At 42.4% G+C, this 22,505-nt stretch overlaps 1 protein-coding gene across 14 annotated transcripts in view; it reads left to right on the top strand.

Annotated features, from left to right (window-relative positions):
- The window catches only part of LOC110489412 (receptor-type tyrosine-protein phosphatase U), a 276,455-nt gene that overhangs the window by 146,993 nt on the left and 106,957 nt on the right, over positions 1 to 22,505 (top strand). For all 14 annotated transcript variants that reach the window (XM_036970735.2, XM_036970740.2, XM_036970741.2 and 11 more), the window contains exon 4: positions 9,476 to 9,557. In XM_036970735.2, the coding sequence (XP_036826630.1) occupies positions 9,476 to 9,557 (82 nt within the window). The remainder of the gene's footprint in view (positions 1 to 9,475; positions 9,558 to 22,505) is intronic.

Here is a 22,505-nt window from a genome sequence, read left to right on the forward strand (position 1 = left end):
ACCCTTGAATGAGGAGGTACTGTATGTTCTATTCCAGCACTGATTAAACTGCAGCTGCGGGCCGCAAACTATGCCAGAGACGGGACGCTATTGGTTCACCATAGTATGCTTGCTAGCTGGGAATCATCAAGCCGTAATTCATTTAATCTATTGTGCTTGTGCTCCTGGAATAGAGCAAATATGTGCAAATGACCAGTTGGTCCCAGAGGAGTGGGTAGGGAAACACTGCTGCACTATTTCATAGTGACAACATGGGAGTATAAATGTACTTTATTAGAGTATTTGTTTTATGTTTACATATATGTATGGCTTAATTTCCCCCAGTGCAGCAGAGTCGTAAATATCTCTTTGTTCTGCCCTGGGTTTAGTTGATGGTGTTGTTATGGCTAGTGTGTGTGTGTGTGTGTGTGTGTGTGGTGGGCTGTTTGGAAGCTGCCTCATTAAATCCTATGATTTATACCTCTAGCTGTCTCTCATTCGCCCTCCTCCAAAACGCCCTTAACGAGAAGCCAATAGCTGTGTGTGTGCCTGTGTGTGGGTTTCTGTGTGTGTGTTTCTGTGTATGCCTGTGCGTCTGTTCTGTGTGCATGTTTTCTCTCCCTTTGAAATCAATGGCAGCAGTAAAAGATTGGGGGAGTGAGTGTGGCTCAGCCGAACAGTCAATTGACCTCAATTCTGTGTGACCCTCAGTAGAGGAGTGTTTGCCTCCATAACCTTGGTTTGCTCTCAGAGTTCTGAGCCTGGTCCCAGACACATCTCAATAAATCAACACATCCTAAATGAGATTATGGCCGGTGTGGATCAGTGTTGTGTGGTAGTATCCTCAGCTTCCAGGCCAACAACACAACCCCATAGTGATTAAGAGTTAATGCTTATCTTCCTCTCTTGTGCAGCAACATCAAAAGGTTCTCTCGCCCCCGCCACAGTCTCCCACCTTTTTCACACGGTGAAAGAGTGTGTGTGTGTGTGTGTGTGTGTGTGTGTGTGTGTGTTACCATTCAAAGGGAAAGCGGATATGGGACACAGGGGCGTTGGGATCCAATATCCAATCAGACCAAGCCTTGCCTGGCCTGGTGGTTAGGTGAAAGTAGAGCTGTATTTGTTGCGTCTGTCTGAAATTAGAAATCCATTAGAGGTATGATTTACCACCCTGATAATGTGTGTGTGTACGCTGAAGCAGCCTGGGTGTTATGTGTTATGTAAGTGGAAATGAAGACGTGTGGGTGGGTGTGACATCTTAAGACTTCCCCCCAGGCACACAGACAGACACGGGACAGATTGCTTTGTTGGTCCCATAGAGCAGTAAGAGGTTCTGCTGCAAGTAATGAAGCAGGTAAAAGACTGAGAGGATGACCGGTGCAGGGTTTTAATCCTGCCCTGCAGTGATGCGTCTCCCTGACTGTACTGTGAAGGGGCAGTCTCACTCCCTCCCATGTTCCTTCCCCGCTCCCCGCTCCCCCCTCTCCTTTTCACCCCCTATTCCTCTCCCCTTCTCTGCCATGATCTATCTTCTACTCTTTCCCCCTCTCCCTCTGTCCTCCTCTCCCTTTCTCTCTCTGTCACGGCTCAAAGTGCTAGTGAAGGCCCCAGAGGGCCCACTCATCCAATCCCCCAGATAAGGATCACTGTCCAGCAGTCCCATCCAACAGATCGGCCCCACGGGACCCTGACCAACAGCCAGGAACAGACAGACAGAGAAGAGAGAAAAAAGAGAAGAGAGAGACCACAGAGAGAAGAAGAGAGAAAGGGACTGCTTCACATGGGCTTTAAAAGAAAGAGGGAGAGCGAGAGAGATGGCGATCAGGTTTCTCTGAGAAGCCCCCAGGGGCCAGCAGGAGACAGCCTGGAGGAGAAAGATGGACTACGTGCTCTGTAGTTGGAGATTGATCAGAGACTGAGCTAGCTATAGCCCCCCCCCCCCAAAGCAATCACAAAGAACAGAGCAGTCAGTGAAGTGCCATTACCATTCATTGTCTCTGCCTCAAGTAATAGTAGACTATTCAGATGTGTCTTGTCGGCTAGAGTGTAGGTGAGACGCTTGCTACTTTGGTATCAGTGGCAGGTGAACAGTCCCAGTCTTTTGATATCTTAAAGAGGGAGAGTTAAGGTGATTGAGTTTATTAGGAGAAGTAGCTGCAAACACTATCTGAATATTCTATGAAGCTCTCAAGACGTTCTCTTCGTTTTGTGAAATCCTGCTTAGGAACGAAGTTAATAGCCGTAGCACTAAAGACTAAAGAGAGATAAAGACAGAGAGTGATCACAGCGGCCCTCAGACTTAACTGTGTCTCTCCTCAGTCTCTGTCTCTCTCTCCATATCTCCCTAACAATCTCTCTGTCTCTCTCTCTCCACATGTGTCTCCCTGTCTCTCTCTCTTGGGCTCTCTTCCTTCTGTCTGTCTCTCTCCACATCTCTCTGACTAGATCTGTCTGTTACACTCTGTCTCTCTCTCTCCTCTCCCCATGCCTCTCTTGGGCTATCTCTCTTCTGTCTCTCTCTCTAGTGTAAACAGAACTAGAAAGTCTGAGAAACTGAAGATGGTACTTTATCTTAGCAGTTTGTGCATACAGGGCTCAGAGGGAACAGGCTGTAGCCTAGAGAGTGTACTTGTTGTACTTGAAAGTGTGTATATACTAGGAGTCTACACACTAGTGTCTACACACAGAGTCTACACACTAGTGTACTTGACAGTGTGTGTATAGAGGGCCTAGCTAGTGTACTTGTAGCAGGGTATATTCTGTGGTGCAGGGAGTAGAGCACTTGTCTCTGCACAGCTGGAACATTGTATTTACCCCTCCTTCCGCTTCTCTCTCTCTCTCTCTCTCTCTCTCTCTCTCTCTCTCTCTCTCTCTCTCTCTCTCTCTCTCTCTCTCTCTCTCTCTCTCTCTCTCTCTCTCTCTCTCTCTCTCTCTCTCTCTCTCGCACTCTCCCTCGCACTCTCCCTCTCTCGCGCTCTCTCTCTCTCAATTTAATTCAAAGGAGTTTATTGGCATGAGAAACATGTTTACATTGCCAAAGCAAATGGAATAGACAATAAACAAAAGGGAAATAAACGTTAGTGAACATTAAACTCACAAAAGGTTTAAAAGAATAGACATTTCAAATGTTTTGTTATTGGCTATGTACACTGTTATAACAATGTGCAAGTAGTTGAAAATAAACATATAAATATGGGTTGTATTTACAATGTTGTTTGTGCTCCTCTGGTTGTCCTTTTCTCATGGCAACGGGTCACAAACTTTGCTGCTGTGATTGCACACTGTGGTATTTTGCCTAACAGATATGGGAGTTTAACAATGTTTGATTTGTTTTCAATGTTTTTGTGCGTCTGTGTGATCTGTGGGAAATACAGTCTCTCTAATTTGGTCATACATTTGGCAGGAGGTTAGGAAGTGTACCTCAGTTTCATTTTGTGGGCAGTGGGCACAAGCAGACCTGACTCTCGAGAGAAGATATGCTGTGGTGGCTTCTCAATAGCAAGGCTATGCTCACTGAGTCTGTACATAGTCAAGCATTTTCTTAAATTTGGGGTCAGTCACAGTGTTCAGGTATCCTGCTACTGTGTATTCTCTGTTTAAGGCCAGATAGCATTCCAATTTGTTCTGTTTTCTGGTTGATTCTTTCCAGTGTGTAAAATAGTTATCGTTTTAGCTTTCTCTTCATTTGGATAGGTTTGAATATTTTTCTGTCCAGGGGTTCTGTGAAGTCGGTTTGTGTTTGTGAGCAGAGCCCCAGAACCAGCTGGCCGAGGGGACTCTTCTATAGGTTCATCTCTCATCTCTCTCTCATCTCTCTGTAGGTGAGGCTTTTGTGGTGGAATTTGTGGGCATCGCCTCCTTTTCGGTGGTTGTAAAATTTAACAGCTATTTTCTGGATTTTGATACTAGCGGGTATGGACCTAATTCTGCTCTGCATGCATTGTTTGGGGTTTTGCGTTGTACACAAATTATATTTTTGCAGAATTCTGCTTGCAGAGTCTCAATTGGGTGTTTGTCTTTCTGGTTGAATTCTGATTATTCATGGCTCTTGGTACTATCAGTCCTGGGCAGGCTCAGAGAACAGCCTGGGTTTTAGGAGACGAGGTACAGGGGGATGGAACCAAGCCAGAAAACTGGAGGAAGGAGGAGGACTTTTTTTGTCCCATTTTCTCTCTTTCTTTCATCTAAATAAGTTCAGGGGTAAAAATGTGCTTAACAAGTCACGTAATAAGTTGCATGGACTTACTCTGTGTGCAATAATAGTGTTTAACATGATTTATGAATGACTACCTCATCTCTGTACCCCACACATACAATTATCTGTAAGGTCCTTCAGTCTAGCAGTGATTTTCAACCACAGATTCAACCACAAAGACCAGGTAGGTTTTCTAATGCCTCGCAAAGTAGGATACCTATTGGTAGAGGGGTATAAAAAAACAGACATTGAATATCCCTTTGAGCATGAAGTGAAGTTATTAAAACTTGTTAGGGCTAGGGTCTTTTTTTCTGAATTTATGCCTGACTGAAGTGCCCAAAGTAAACTGCCTGTTACTCAAACCCAGAAGCCAGGATATGCATATAATTGGTACCATTGGAAAGAAAACACTCTGAAGTTTGTATAAATGTTAAAATAATGTAGGAGACTATAACACAATAGATATGGTAGGAGAAAATCGGAACTTTTTGTATTTGAGAGCCCATGCTCTTACAATGGAACGTATAGAGTCATATCTAAATCCAGCTCCCAGATTGCAATTCCTATGTCTTCCACTAGATATCAACAGTCTCTGTTCAATGTCTCAGGCTTGTTTCTTCCCAAACGAGGAAGAATTTTGAGTTTTAATACTGGGAGTTGGTGTTCAAAACCAGTCTGTGCGAACACGACAAAGAGGACGCGCACCTGATAATTTTGCTTTCCTATTGAACATACTTCTTTCCGTATGAAATATTATGGTTTAATTACATTTTAGGGTACCTGAGGATTTAATAGAAACTTATTTTGACTTGTTTTAACGGTAGCTTTTTGGATTCATGTTGAACGAGTGGATTACTCAAATCATTGGCCCCAACTAAACAGACTTTTTGGAATATAAAGAAGGATTTTATCTAACAAAACAACCATACATGTTGTAGCAACCATTTGGATTGCAAATCAGAGGAAGATTTTCAAAGATTGAGTGAATATTTAATCGCTATTTGTGATTTTATGAAGCCTGTGCCAGTGGAAAAATATGTTGATGTGGGGCGCCGTCCTCAAACAATCGCATGGCATTATTTTGCTGTAAAGCCTATTGTAAATCGGACAATGCAGTTAGATGACCAATATATTAAGCTTTTAACCGATATAAGACACTTGTATGTACCTAAATGTTTAATATCCATAATTTGTATAATTATTTATTTGAATTGCGCGGCCTCCAATTTCACCGGAATTTGTCGACAGGTGCCCCGCTGACAGTCACTACAAAGATACAGGCGTCCTTCCTAACTCAGTTGCCAGAGAGGAAAGAGACCACTCAGGGATTTCACCATGAGGCCAATGGTGACTATAAAACAGTTAGAGTTGCTGTGATAGGAGAAAACAGAGGATGGATCAACAACATTGTAGTTACTCCACAATACAAAATGAATTGACAGAGTGAAAAGAAGGAAGCCTGTGAAGAATAAAAATGTTTTAAAACATGCATCCTGTTTGCAACAAGGCTCTGAAGTAATACTGGAAAAAAGTGGCAAAGCAATTAAGTGTTATGTTTGAAACAAATTCAATACAACTTTGAATACTTTCTGAAGGCACTGTAGTTGTGTGTGTCCATTTCCTCAGCCTACTAGCTGAACGAGGTCCACTGAATCTCAGGTCATAAATTACTGTGTTTTACTGCCACAATGGCAATACCAGTCAATACCATTCTACCCTCATTCCACTTTATTAACCAAAACAAATCCATCAACAGAACATTCTGGCAATAACTGTGCAACATGTTCCTGTTTCTCCAACGGTTTCTGAAGCTGTTGAATTAATTAAACCACTTGTGCGGATCGATGGAGTCTGTCCGTGTACAAGCTTTATCATAAGACCACGTGCATAAATAACTCCCATAGCGCTGAAAAGGAAAACTAGAATCCAGAAATATTAATTACCCAACAAATCCTCTTTATTGCAATCCTTTATCGCCAGCAGCCAGCCAACAAACCAGCCAGCCAGCCAACAAACCAGCCAGCCAGCCAACAAACCAGCTAGCCTACCAGCGAGCCAACCAGTCAGCCAGCCACCAATCCAGTCAGCCAGCTGATTGTATGTGTTCCCTTCGAGGACGGGGAAGGGAACAGAGCAGGGATTCAGCATAGAGAAGTGTGTAATTCTGCACCGTTGGGTTTTATGAGGTGAACTGAACTGGAGCTGCAGCAGCTAGGGGGAGAGGGAAGCTCATGTTAAAATGTATGAGTGAATTTTCCTTTTTTTCCTTTTATCCCTCTTCTTCCTTCCCCTCGTCCTGCCTCATCCCTCCTCCCGGTATCTGAAGGCAGTGTTTTTGTGATCCGTATTTAGAGTTTGGTGTCTGGTATTATTTCTCCCATCTCTCTCTGCTTGGATGATGAAACAGCTCTATAGCCTGAGAGACAGACAGCAGCAGGCACAGCAACACCTCACTAGTTTCAACAAGCCTGGCCTTGATTCTCACATCACTGTTGTTTTTTAGAAGTGTAATATCTACCTTGCTCCTTTCCCCGTTCTCTTTGTAGCTCTGCGTGGTTGCAACAAGAGGAAATAGGTAAATAAAGCAGGAAGACTGTCACAACCTAGAACTGGTGACGATTCTGTTCCTTTGAACAAATCCACCTTTACTTTGAGTGCAGTGATAGATAGATGTTTCCTTTCTTTGCCTGTGTGGGTATTGGAGATGAGGGTGTTGCAGGTGTGGGGGAACTTTGCTATCAAATATTTATGATGCTATCAGGCCTATCGTGACTGCCAATGTCAATGTAGCTTAGCCTACACCATCTCTCCTTATATTTCGCTCCCTCCTTCTTTCTCTCTCTCTCTGCCCCTCTCTCTGTCACTCTCTTTCAATTTCTCTCTTTCCCCATCTCTCGCTCCCTCTATCCCCCCTCTCCCTTTCTGCTCTGAGCAGGGTCTGATACTGATAGTCAGGTAGGGTCAAGGCTCTGTGCAGTGCTGAGCAAGGGAATGGATGGCCAGGTGTGTGGAGGTGTGTGTGTGTGTTAGGGCTGTCCCCGACCCCAACAAATATTGGTTGACCAAAAAGTTATTACAGCAAAGACTTAAAAACAGTCACATTCATTTGCGAATGCAATTTCCCAAATGGAACGGTTTAGGTCTATTTATTTTTTACGCTAATTATTCAATGGTCGCTTTGCTATTTTATTTTAAAATTAAAATGCTTCAATGCATTTCACGTCAGGAATGACTCGAATGCTGTGTAATGACATGAATGCAAAAATTATTTATTGGTGAAGTAGCCTATATTGAAATATAGGCCTAAGTTAATTACAGTAATAAGACCAAACAGGATGCACTCTTAGGCCTACAGTTCCATGGTGGTTATACAAGGCTGCTATACTAAGTCTACTAATGACAATGACATTACTTATTAATATATATTATATTATAATTATTATTATTATAATATTATAATGATGATCATAATACTATTAACAATAAGAATTTGATCAAGGAAAAAGGAGGGGTATTATTAGAAATATAATTTTTCTGACAATTTGGAACAGTGCAAACAACACTAAATAAATGCTAAATAATACCAGAGGCGCTGGTCTAATGGAAAACAGTGTAAAGCCTTTATTACAGCACAGCAAATATTAAAAACAGACGAATTTGTGAAATTGTTGCGTGAGGCTTGGTGCTCACGGAATCAGTAGGCTATCAGCGAAACATCCAAATAGGCAGCAGAAGCAAGATCTGTCTTATTTCTGTAGATATATCGATCATTTATAAAGACAGGCACATTTAACAGTTAGGCTATTGATTATAGACCTAATTAAGTTGAGGTTTCGTCTCTCCTCACTTTTCTTAGACAATAAGTCAAGGGCTGTTTTCTTCTCTCTTAACTCTAGCAACATGGTCAGGAAAAGGCGGCGATTCAACAGCACATTGTGTTTCAGAGCCGCACACAGCAACCACTATCCAACGCGGGAGAAAGTGCATTTGTTATAAATGATTTGTTTTATTTGTGTTGCACCATTGTTCTTACATAATATAACCATATACCATTTCAGTAGCACATACCTTAGAGTGATGGACTGTGCCATCCCCACGGCCTCCACAATGGATCAGTCCACTCGTGAATCAGACAGCTGTCTTGTACACCACGATTAAAAAAAAACATTGAACAATTTTTGCTACTGCTCGACTAAAGAAATCTCGGTTGACCAACAGCCTATGGGGTCAGCCCCAGTGCGTGCTCGTCGGGGTGTGTCAGTACCTGATGAAGGGAGAAGGTAATCGTCCAGACTTCTCTAAGTGCCCACGCATAAGAATGAAGAATACTAATAAATGAGCAGACAGGGAAGCGTGGCCTGTGTCCATCTGAGGAGGCCTTGTGCGGTGCTGTCGGTCTGGACCAGGCACTTAGAGCCTGATGTGTTGGTCAACACAGAGACACACGGGGGCTGCTATAAAAGGAATAGGGTGCCATTTGGCCCCCAGACTCGTTGGAGTGCGTGATATTGGAATCTGACCTTTCATAGTCTGCTGGTTTCAGTCATAGCTAACATATCATTGTCTGTGATGAGCTTTTAGGATCATTTGCAGAGCTTTACACTGTGTGGCTGTCAGGGACTTTTCCATTGGGTCCATTGTGACAGGAAAACTCAATCAAGCCCGGCTAAATAACTTGAAAGTGAAGTGCTATTTGAGGTCTGGAATCAATGAATGAAGTAAACCCCATCTGCATAGACTGCAGTGTTTATGTATTTGTTGTGCCTCTGCGGTAAAATAGTAAACTGTCCCTCAGTAAACGATATGGGTTATTGTGGCAGTAATGATTTTTCAGTGGTCCAGATTCCCTTTGGTTCCCTGTGGGAGGGATCTGGGATTCACTTTGGTTTCTCTGCATGACGCTGGATTCATTTAGATGAGTGAGTAGAGATTTTGGCAGCGCTCAATGACTCCTGTGGGTCCCATGTTCTGTGTGTGTTCTCTGATGAAAAGAGAGAGAAATATGGTTGTTTGAAAGAGCGGGAGGGAGCGAGGGAGAGATGACTGTGTGAAACGAGGCTATGCTAAACTATGGATGTTTGAGTAGTGGGATTTGCCACCAGACAGGCCTCCGTGGATTCAAAGACAAGCTGTTTGATTAGGACTTCACTCTCTCTGCCTCCAGTCCTTTCTCTCTCTGTGTTGCGTAACGTGGAATCCTTTCTTCCCTCCTCCTCATCTCTCCATTGTCTGTGTCGTTCTCATCTCATCTCTCCATTGTCTGTCCCATTCTCCTCTCATCTCTTCGTTGTCTGTCCTCAGGTGGTGTTTGAAGCATCCGTCTCGGCAGAACGGCGAGGCTACATTGCCATTGACGACATCCTGCTGCTCAACTACCCCTGCTGTAAGTAGCTACCCACCACACTACAGCACCAACATCCCAATGTACATCAGCCCAGAGAACCCCGCCCCAACACACCAGCATACCAAACCCAACGCACCACTATACCAATCTATCAACTACGCACTGTATAGCAGTGACCTTTAACAAAGAAATGGGACAATATGTGTCTGGGCGCTAGGAGGTGGACAGACAGACCAAGTCTCAGGACTGTGATGGGTGCGTGGGTGGACGGACAGACAGAGGCCTGTACAGTAATCAGCGGTGGCGAAGGCACTGCTCTCAAAGCCAGAGACGGTTCTGAGAGGCTTTTGGCATGTGGACACCTGTCTGATTTCCCATGGTTCATGGCTGCACAGCGCCGCTCCTTTTGTCCCGGTCGACCAGACAGCGAGCTGGTGACCTTTATCTTCCTGACGGCTCGGCTAGTCGCTCCGCTCTCCCCGTCACCAAGACGAGCCCACTCTCCCAGAGCTAATATACTGATCCTGGAAAAACACACACACACACACACACACACACACACACACACACACACACACACACACACACACACACACACACACACACACACACACACACACACACACACACACACACACACACACACACAGTTCCAAGAGAACAGCAGGCAGCAGGTGAAGGGCCTCTCCTCACATGTTGTTTTTCTTCCTCTCCACAAAGGCGTGACGAGAGCAGCAGTAGTCTGAGGTCTCTAGCTGGACCATAATGACACATGGTGACACTCTGAGAGTTTTCCCCATTATAGCTAACCCCCCTCCCTTAGAGTGTAACCCCCCACCCCCCTCAGCCCTCAGTGCAAACACCCCCACAACCCCCTTCCTTCTATAAACCTGACTAAATGCCTTTATAGCGGACCCTCTGTCTCTCCCACAGTAGCACTCAGTAGCACTCACAGCAGTCTGACACACCATGATGTTCCTTTGGGATATTTCCCCAGTAAAACCTCCCTCCTTCAGTGCAGCCCCTCCCTACAAACATACATATGCTTCTACAGGCTACCTGGCCATTATTCTCCTCAGACGCTCACCTGCTGTCCCCATAACTATTACCTCTACAGGAGAGCAGGCTCAGGTCAAGGGCTGTATTCCAAATGGCACCCTATTCCCTACAAATTGCATTACTTTTGATCAGAGCCCTATGGTCTCCGGTCAAAAGTATACAGTGGTTCATGCTTTAAAAGTTACAAACGTTTGCCCCGACCATTAGTGGTAGATGGTGGCATTGTGTCATTGCACCACACTATCACAAGGGAGAGTTAGAACGCTGATCTATCGGTCGTCTAAACTGTGACTCAAGTTGACTATCTTTTCGTAAATGAATGGATGTGTGTTTTCAGTCTGAGAGTCTCTCTTCTCTGGCACTAGAGTCCTACATCAGGCAACAACAACAAAAAACTGTCGGTGGTCCTGGAGTTAAGAGAGAACTTGGGGGAATTACACTTAACATGTGACTGAAAACACACATCCATTCATTTACGAAAAGATAGTCAACTTGAGTCACAGTTTAGATGATCAGCTTTCTAACTCTCTCTTGTGTGGTGCAATGACACAATGCCACAATGCCACACCATCAATGGTCGGGGCTTTTGGTTTTTCTACCTCTTAAAACAGAAATAAATCATTCTAAATATGTTCAAAATGGCCCTTTATTCAGATTACAACTGCTCACTTATCGTTATTTATTTTATGTATTTATTGAATTTTCACTCTAATTTCGTGATATCCAATTGTTAGTAGTTACTATTTTGTCGCATCGCTACATCTCAAAGGTCGAAAGCCATGCGCCCTCTGAAATACAACTGCTTCTTAACACAGTGCACAGAAGCGAGCATCCAAGCCAGCCGCACCAATGTGTCAGAGGAAACACTGTGCACCTGGTGACCTGGTTACCGTGCACTGTGCCCGGCACACCACAGCAGTCACTAGTGCATGATGAGACAAGGATATCCCTAGGCCAATTGTGCGTCACCCCGTGCCGGCTGTGACAGAGCCTGGGCGCGAACCCAGAGTCTCTGGTGGCACAGCTAGCACTGTGATGCAGTGCCTTAGACCACTGCACCACCCAGGATGCCCTTATTGTTATTTTTTAAACAAGCCATGGAAAGTTGATTACAATTTCAGTTTAATCCCCCAGAAAATAAATAAATAAATAACACAACAAATATTGTGGTTAAACTCAAACATACTAATTGATTAAAAAAACTTTTGCAATTGGAGTCTTTATCAAGTGGAAGGGGGAAAAGTAAAGAACTTGTCTGTCGGCCATGCATTAAAGACCAAAATTAAAAGAAATTTAAAGACAATTGTGATAAACAAAAATGAACTCAGCAACAACAAAAAAAAGTCCTTTTTCAGGACCCTGTCAAAAATCCAAATAACTTCACAGATCCTCATTGTAAATGGTTTAAACACTGTTTCCCATGCTTGTTCAATGAACCGTGAACAATTAATGAACATGCACCTGTGGAACGGTCGTTAAGACACTAACAGCTACAGACGGTAGGCAATTAAAGTCACAGTTATGAAAACTTAGGACACTTTAGAGGCCTTTCTACTGACTCTGAAAAACACCAAAAGAAAGATGCCCAGGATCCCTTTTCATCTGCGTGAACGTGCCTTAGGCATGCTGTAAGGAGGCATGAGGACTGCAGATGTGGCCAGGGCAATAAATTGCAATGTCCGTTCTGTGAGACGCCTAAGACAGTGCTACAGGGAGACAGGATGGACAGCTGATCGTCCTCGCAGTGGCAGACCACGTGTAAGAACACCTGCACAGGATCGGTGCATTCGAACATCACACCTATGGGACAGGTACAGGATGGCAACAACAACTGCCCGAGTTACACCAGGAAGGTGTTGGGCTAGGATTAGGGCCTTTGCCCCCAGAAATGTCCTGGAACTTGCAGGTGCCTTGGTGGAAGAGTGGGGTAACATCTCACAGCAATAACTGGCAAATCTGGTGCAGTCCATGAGTAGGAGATGCACTGCAGTACTTAATGCAGCTGGTGGCCACACCAGATATTGACTGTTACTTTTGATTTTTATCCCCCCTTTGTTCAGGGACACATTATTCCATTTATTTTAGTCACATGTCTGTGGAACTTGTTCAGTTTATGTCTGTTGTTGAATCTTGATATGTTCATACAAATATTTACACATTTTAGTTTGCTGAAAAAGAAACGCATTTGACAGTGAGAGGGCAGTTCTTTTTTGCTGAGATTATATACCAGTTTCATTTAAGGACCAAAACATTGACAGCTGTGCCATATATATTGCAAAATAGTTTCCATGGCACATGGTTTATGAATTGACACACAATTTTCCATTTATTATAACCTACTGCAGGCCTAAAACCTATGAGTTTAACGTTCTGAATTAATGATTATATTGAGATATAAGCCGCCTCTTAATGAGTTCCAATCTGTTATCCAACGATTGTTATTATTTTTATTGACCCTGCATTATAATTATATAAAAGCCCCTTAAATATTCTGTTTTTATTCACAGTGGTGATGGACAGCTGTAGACATTTTGTTTTTCACAAGCGTAGTAGGCTGTGAATTCTGGAAACAATAGCATCTTCATCCTTTACAAAAATATAGTTTATTAGCTGGTTACTGTATGTGTGAGGAAAAAATAATGTCACTGGCGGAGAGTCAGGCGGAGAATGACATGTTGAAGAGGGCGAGGAATGAGATGGAGTCACAATCCATGCCAGGTACATCTGTGAGCTCTGAAACTCCACCTCCTGTTTGTGGACTCTGCAAACAACGTGTTCTTGATGAAAATAACTCTTTGTGGAAAAATCACCATGATTAACTCTTTAGTCATATCAGAGTTTTTCTATTTGCTTATGGTTTTGCCTACACCTAGCAACCTGTTTTAAATTATATGATCAAAAATATGACATTTTATTTGGAATGGTAAGCCAGACAAAATTAAAAGGGCCTATTCTCTCACCCCATGTTCAATAGTGGCCTTTTCCCCTTATTCAGATTACATCCGCACACTTTTGGAAATTTGAAAATGAAATAATCTCCAAAATATCGTTATTATTTGAAACGAGCCTGTCAGATAGATGTGTATAGGTGGCAGGGAAGTCAGGCGCAGGAGAGTCAAACGGAGTGTAAAATGGAGTCTTTTAATAAATGTCCAAGTAAAATGCTCCATAACACTAAATAGAAAAATGAATATAAACAAATATGGGTACGAAGACCCGTCGCGCACCTATACAAAAACCACTACACTGACAATAAACTATCTCTGACAAAGACATGAGGGGAAACAGAGGGTTAAATACACAACAGGTAATGAATGGGATTGAAGACAGGTGTGTGGGAAGACAAGACAAAACCAATGGAAAATGAAAAATGGATCAATGATGGCTAGAAGACCGGTGACGTCGAACGCCGAGCACCGCCCGTACAAGGAGAGGCAACGACTTCGGCAGAAGTCGTGACAGAGCCATAGGAAGTTGGTTGCAATTTCAGTTTAATCCACCAGAAAAGACAGAACAAATATTACAACAAATATTATAGTTAAACTAAAATATGCTAATTGTTAAAAAAAAAAAAAAAAATTGGGACCTTTATCAAGCTGTGCCATATAGATTGCAAAATAGTTGGGAAGGGTTAGGACTGTAATCACCAGAGGACTTGGAAATGAAATTGTGAACTCTGAGGATGGTAAATGACTGTAATTAATACATTCATTCAATACATTGGGATACAAAAGAAGCCATCCACCCACAATGGGCTATTAGCAGGACATTAGACTCTTGCCAAAGAGGGTAGGGGGGACATTGTATTTAAAGACACTGCACAGTAGCCTAATAAACATTTGCATTTTGAAATTATATTTCAAAAAATTGTTTGCCCCGACCATTAGTGGTAGATGTTGGCATTGTGTTATTGCACCACACTATCACAAGTGAGAGTTAGAACGCTGATCTATCGGTCGTCTAAACTGTGACTCAAGTTGACTATCTTTTCGTAAATGAATGGATGTGTGTTTTCAGTCTGAGAGTCTCTCTTCTCTGGCACTAGAGTCCTACATCAGGCAACAACAACAAAAAAACTGTCGGTGGTCCTGGAGTTAAGAGAGAACTTGGGTAATATTAAAAACAGTCAAATGCATTCTCTCTCCATCGCCCACACACACTTTAAACATTTGGATAATTAAAACATTTAAAGGCTGACATTGGTTGATTTTAATACTTCTGACAGACAAAATTCTAACTCCACCCATAACTTTTGGACTTTTTAACCTTCCCAGAAGGCATTATAACAAACTGCAGGCATAAAACCTTAGGGTTTAACCTTTTGTATTAATGATTATATTGAAGATAGAAGCCACTTCTTAATGAGTTCCGAGAGCTGATCTGTTACTCAAAGATTATTATAGTTATATAAAACCCCTTAGATATTAGATAACAACATGTTTTTAAAACACTTGTTTTTCACAAGGGCTATTAGCAGGACAATAGACACAGAAACACCTCTCTGACATACGGTCCAGTGTATCTCTTGATGATGACTTGATGACCAGCTGTTCTGGATGACTGTTTGATAACGCTCTCGGTAGCCGATGTGAACAAAACCTTTTAAACAGGTCAATGTTCAGAAAGCCGCTGGGCCGCTGATTACCAGGACGTGTACTCAAAGTATGCGCAGACCAACTGTCAAGTGTCTTCACTGACATTTTCAACCTTTCCCTGACCGTGTCCGTCATACCTACATATTTCAAGTAGATTACCATAGTCCCTTGTGCCCAAGGAAGCGAAGGTAACCTTCCTAAAGGATTACCGCCCCATAGCACTCACGTCAGTAGCCATGAAGTGCTTTGAAAGGCTGGTCATGGCTCACATCAACAACACCCTAGACCCACTCCAATTTGCATACCGTCCCAACAGATCCACAGATGACACAATCTCAATCGTGCCCCACACTGCTCTTTCTCACCTGGACAAAAGGAACACCTATGTGAGAATGCTGTTCATTGACTACAGCTCAGCATTTAACACCATAGTGCCCACGAAGCGCATCACTAAGCTAAGGACTCAGGGACTAAACACCTCCCTCTGCAACTGCATCCTGGACTTCCTGATGGGCCGCCCCCAGGTGGTAAGAGCTCCACACAGAGCTCTTACCACCTCCACACAGCTCCACACTGCTCTCTCAACACGTCTGCCACGTTGATCCTTAACACTGGGGCCCCTCAGGGGTGTCAACTTAGTCCCCTCCTATACTCCCTGTTCATCTATAACTGCGTGGCCAAACACGACTCCAACACTATTATTACGTTTTCTGATGACACAACAGTGGTAGGACTGATCACCGACAACGATGAGATGGCCTATAGGAAGGAGGTCAGAGAACTGGCAGTGTGGTGCCAGGACAACAACCTCTCCCTCAATGTGAGCAAGACAAATGAGCTGATCGTGGACTACAGGAAAAGGCGGGCCGAACAGGCCCCAATTAACATCAACGGGGCTGTAGTGGAGCGGGTCGAGAGTGTCCACATCACCAATGAACTATCATGGTCCAAACATACCAAGACAGTAGTAAAGAAGGCGCAACAAAACCTTTTCCCCATCAGGCGACTGAAAATATTTGGCATGGGTCCCCAGATCCTCAAAAGGTTTTACAGCTTCACCATCGAGAACATCCTGACCGGTTGCCTCACCGCCTGGTATAGCAACTGCTCGGCATCTGACCGTAAGGCGCTACAGAGGGTAGTGTGAACAGCCCAGTACAACACTGGGGCCAAACTTCCTGTCATCCAGGAGCTATGTACTACGCGTGTCAGAGGAAAGCCCATAAAATTGTCAGAGACTCCAGTCACCGAAATTATAGACTGTTTTCTCTGCTACCACACGGCAAGCGGTACCGGAGCTTCAAGACTAGGACCAAAATTCTCCTCAACAGCTTCTACCCCCAAGCCATAAGACTGCTGAACAATCTTTTAAATTGCCAACCGGACTATTTACGTTGACCCCGTTATCTATGTGTGGTCACTTCCCTTTTGTATACTGCTGCTACTCGTTGTTTATTATCTATGTGTGGTCACTTCACCCCTACCTACATGTACAAATTACCTCAACTAACCTGTAGCCCCGCGCACTGACTCAGTATCGGTACCCCCTGCAAATAGCCTACCCGTGTATGGTCAACTATTTCACCACCGTTTCGCATGGGGACGGGTCTTGATAAATCAATTCGATTTTTATTTTCACTGAATCTCCGTTAGCCTACAATTAGGGTGTGGAAATGTTAGAATTATTTTGCTCTTCACTTGCAGTCACTTGACCAGTCACGTTGTACAGAGCCATATTTTCCTAACGGAAACACTGAGGTTTTTCTTGGAATAGAATCACCATAATATTAATCAAATTAATAATGCCACATTTCTTCAAATCAATCCCATGTACTATGTTCTTACAAAAAAAGTTTTAAATTATCTAGTACAGCCAATATTAAAAACAGTCAAATGGTTTTCAAATATGCCCTCTGGTGGTCAAACTAGTGCTAACTAGCATTAATGGCAACAATGGCTGACACTTAAATAATGTGCCATAGAATTGTGTGGCAGCCCGCAAGCTGTACTGCAGTGCGACGCAACTTTTAAAGGAAGAACCACAGTAGGGTGCAATTTGGTGTGTGACAGAGTGTATAGGAGTGACAATGTGTGACAGAGTGTATAGGAGGGGTGCTGAGGCCATGTCAGTTTCCACTGACAAGCACTGACCCCTGTAGACTTTAGGGAACATCAAGCCAGCCAGATCCGTAATGAACACTAGCGGTTGGTCTCGAGCCAAGATGGCCCCTGTCTTGGCTCTCTGTAAAGGGATAATACTCAGTGAAAAGCAGAAACTGCAGGCCGGGAGGAAATGTTAATGTATGATAATGGAGGGTGTTTATGAGCTGAGGAAATTCAGACAGCTTTTACCGCCTGTAAAAAATATTTAAAAAACAACTTAAAAAAACAAACAAAAAAACAGCCAGTTTTTTTTTCTCTCTTTCGCTCTCTCTCTCTATGACCCTCTTCAAAACAACCAGAGATAAGCTCAACTCATCTTAAACTTTTAACACTTAGCCTCTGCCACCTGAAAGTCCGCATTTCCATGTGATTTTCGACCCCTTGCTGATTTGGAGTGGTTGCCAGGGCCCTCTGTGTGTGAATAATGTGTGTGTATGATGGGTATGTCTCTTAGCCCTGATGCAGATGGTACCTCCCTGGCCCCCGTCCGTCCCTATTAAATAATCAACAATCTCATTAGCAGATGCTGCGGCTGCCTGGCCCTCCACGGAACCTCTTAAACACACACACACTCCAAGCTGGCACGATGCCCCCTAAGGCAGCGGAAATAACTTGTTTGGCCCGCAGGAAATACAAATCGAGTCTCTCTTATATTCACATTACAACACGCTTGACATTTCTGTTATTTTCTCCAGAGTCACCCTCATTATTCCAAACACGTGTTATGGTCAAATGCAATCGCTGTCAAATTGAAGTTTTCCTTTGGATATAAGAATGTGACTTACCTGCATAATAACCTACTAAACAGATAGGGGCCATTATGTGGTGTGAAACCTTACTTACCGTTCTTACTCCTTGGTGTGTTTTAAAGGTTTAACATATGCCCATGAAACTATATTGATTCTCCATTAAACATTAGTGCCAAGGCTGGGATTGTGTGTGTGTTTGCTGAAAGACTACCAACTACGTGCAGAAATCAATTTAGCTGCAGCTCGTCCCTCCCTGCGCTTATTGGAGCCAAAGAGAAAAAAAAGAGTTTCCGTTTCCATGGAGACTCATGATAGGAGTGTCATGTGTACGGAGGAGTGTCTCTCTCTTCCTCTCCTCCTCTTTTCCCATCTTCTCTCTCGCTCTCTTTTCTTGTATGACCATCATAATACAGTCTGTTATTTTAAAGTCATTCCCCATTGAAAGAGTACCACTTTTTGTTTCTGTGCTACTAGTGTTTCAGCCTGCCAGCCTTTTCCTCTTGAGTTCCTACTGTACTTACAAGCTCACCAGAGAATACCGTTATTGCCCGTAGTATAGACCTAGCATCAACTCAAGGTAAATCACTGGAAACATTTTGAAAGATAATATGGGTGTATTTCAATGATTTCGTAAATGTAATGCATTAGCCAGACAGAATAGTATAAAAAGATTTAAAACGCTTTTCACTAAGTTGAATCTAACATCTCAAGTAGGCATTAACCCAAGTACCTTAACCCTTCCCTTACATTCCAAAACGCTATACACGGATGATGTTCTGGGTAAATTTGACCCATTACAGTAAGTACAGCAAAATCATAAATACATTCTTTTAACCTTCCACAATGTATTTCCAGTAGCTGAGAATGTCCTATTTAATATGCTCGTTTTGCTGAGTTGATAGACCGAACTGATAAAAATGTAAAGTCAAATGTTTGATACAGGAGTCATAAATCAATCAAATTATCACATTTTATGACATTTATGAAATTTTTAGCTCATTTATAGCCAACCTCCAGATCCCTGTCCCTCCGGCCTCTGAACATCACAGGGAAAACATACTTACATCCCTTGTGATAGTCATAGTTAGACCTTTACTGCACAGAAGACCATTGTCTCTAGAACAAAGGTCAAGGTCAAATTGCAGGTCAAGTACATGGTCAAGTACAGAGTATTTTTTAAATGTAATTTTCAAGGTTATTACCCCTACCTTGAGGACTAGATGAAGGGTCATGGTGAAAAAATACGTTCAATAGTATTTTTGTGATGAATAACTTGTCCCACAACATAAGGGAAGGGTTAAGGCTGAAGCAGAGGAGACTGCAGGTATGTAATAGCCAGCTTTTATAGAAGGGTGACAATTAGGACCACTATAGTCATTGTATAGCTGAGGCAGAACCCACTGAGATCATTGTAGCCTTTCAGAGAAGTTTGATAGGGCCTCGTACCGGTTAGTTACAGTGCACTCTAAAAAGTCATGGTTCCTCAAATAACCTTTTGGGGTTCATTTTTTATACCTCCCTCCCTCCATTATAATCAAATATTTTTATAATAAAAACAATATTAACAATATTGATTTAAATAATTTGTTGTTTATTTAGTGGCACCACAAATGTGAATTCATATTTACAGAACAATTTACCAAACAAAACCCATTACAAAATTGCAAGATTTCTGCAGACATGTCAGACCATAATAAATTATACATTTACTTTGTATTGTGCTTTTCATTACATTAAATTTTTTAAAATAAAATAATGATGTACAATGAAAACAACATACATTAAAATGAATCATAGGTAAACTAACAATATTGTAGACTTGACGCTAAATATAGATTGTTCTGCTTTACCGTGTGTGTGTGTTAGGTTAGGAAGTTTGCTATCTTCATGACCGCCCCAACTTCTCTTATCCCCAGAACACAGCAACTTCAGAACATAAGTGTTTTTCTGACATTTTTGGGAAATTTAACTGAAAAGCCCTAGTAGAGCCCCAAGTCCCACGAGGACGTCCTCTAGGCTGTGGATGTTCTCCCCATCAAAGGCCAGCGTTATTTCATGGTGAAATGGATTTCCGCTGATGTGCAATAAAGGAGTGGGGAGAGGTGAAAAGTAAGAAAAGATTAATACATGTACAATTAACAAAGAACATAACAAATGTTCAACTGTAGCTTTATACATTAGAGAAAGGGAAGGAACAAGAGCAAGTACCTCTGCTGTATTGTCCATCAGGGACTGTGGAAATAGCAGGATGATGTCCTCACCCCTGCCTCGTCTCTCTACCTCTGCTGTATTGTCCATCAGGGACTGTGGAAATAGCAGGATGATGTCCTCACCCCTGCCTCGTCTCTTTACTTCTGTTAGTCCTTGAATGATCTTTTTGTCTATATCCATTCCGTAGACTTCATTCATTTCTGAGGAGATTTTTATGCTAATACATTTCAGTTGTATTGACTGCTTTGTAGGTTAAATGTACACTTCAAATGCAGCTCTCCTACAACATATCTTCTTCTTGATCCCAATTGCATTGTGTTCATGTTCTGTCCTATAAACATTTCAAAGGAAGAGACAATGTGTCAAAGAATAGTCTTACACGCATTTAAAATATATGTATATTAAATAGATATTGAAAGATGAATGACATAGACATACAATTGAATGCAAAATAGAAGAACATATTGGAGAAAGCACTAGCCCATACAGTACTGCCAAACAGTAAAAGTACTGCCATACAGGCCTAATATCACATTTCAAGCTTTGTACACACATTGTTCAATATTTTATCAGGCTGACTTGAAAGAATATACGCAACATTTTGCTGCGTGGCAATACTGTGCTTGGATTCTGAAGGACATAATAGTATTCATAATAGTATTGCATGCTGTAGCAGGCTCTATAAAGAGGAAGCACCCAATTGATGATTCAGATTGTTGTAACATCTCTTCTGGATAGGTCTCCGTCCTTAGTTAACGTAAACTCAACCTACTTCGTACAAATGTGCGCAACCGCAACATTCAAACGAGGCTACAAAGAAAACTAATGGGACGGTAGCGACTGTGTTGATGTCAAAATCGGGGGTGTGAACTAGGTTTCTATTCAAGCATTGATCGACATGGTAATGGCTCTATAGTATTGGAGAAAAGTTGAAAATAACTGACCCTCTGTTACATCTTGACATTTCATGTCGTAACGTACAGCACACATAAAGCAACTATTTCTGTCTTACAATCTCTCTCCACCAGGTGTAGCACAACTCTCATCGTTTAAAAACTAGAAATGGACAGTGACGGGGGTAAGGGGGGATACCTAGTCATTTTTTTGCGTCATCACTGCATGCGATCATCATTCTCAAAGCCACTGTTTACTTCTAAGATCACTTTAGCACTGCCCTAAAAACCCGATTCAAATTCGACACAAACCTTCAAATAGGTATGTAATGACACATTATATAAACTCTTTATAGTGTTTTATTTACATTTTAGAGGCGATAAGGTGATAAGTTGGACAGATCGAGTGAAAAAAAGCAGTTTTCCCACACATCTCCTCTCCTTCTCACTATCACGCATTAGTTTTGCTTCCCCACCCGCCATTTTTAAAAAGACCCGACGGAGCTCATTGCCTGCTTGAGTTATGCAGAAACGGGCAGCGTTTAGGCCATGTAATTGATGTTACAGTTGATCTGGAAGTATTACGCTATTGGGGCGCTAAAATAAGGGCAATTGTACGGACCAAGGCGATTTACGAGTTTACGTTAATTAGTTAGTTGGTTAGTTAGTTAGCTAGCTAACGTCAAGCTAGTTCCTTCCCGTTAGCTAGTTCATTCTCACACAAGTGAGAACTGCTCTAGATTGGAAACTAACGTCAAAGAGTGTAAAGTCATGTTGGCTTTATGGAAACGATATACAATATATGGAGCAGAATATAGTTCAGAAAATAATACAAACCTAGTTCTGCGTAGATAGGACCTAATTCTGCGTACTGTACTGTAGCTCATACAAAGCCAACGGTCAAACCCGGCTTTCTAATATTTGCGTTAATTCTTCTGAACTAATGCTATAGTAACGTTATGAAAGCTATTCACAGAAGACCATAATTGTCTTCGTTATTCATTAGTACTTTATATTATTATATAAATATTTTGATACATATTCAGAGCCGAACATCAACCCAACTTACCTTTTTAACTGTTGTCGCATTCAAACTTGGCATGAGCGTCTTCAGTTGTAATTGCGAAGTAACCCGAAGAACTCCAGCAACAATGGGGGTTCCATCGATGAACCCCACTGCTCAAGTTTTTTGAAGAACCTTTTGGGGCTGTTTTTCATTGCCGAGAACCCTAAGGTTCTTAGAGGATCTTTGAGGAACTCCAGGTTGACAAGTGTGTTGCAAGAAAAAGTATATGAACTCTTTACATTTACCTGGAT

Source organism: Oncorhynchus mykiss, chromosome 30 (genome assembly GCF_057628025.1).
Source record: "Oncorhynchus mykiss isolate SJ-2025 chromosome 30, ASM5762802v1, whole genome shotgun sequence".
Lineage (NCBI taxonomy): Eukaryota > Metazoa > Chordata > Actinopteri > Salmoniformes > Salmonidae > Oncorhynchus > Oncorhynchus mykiss.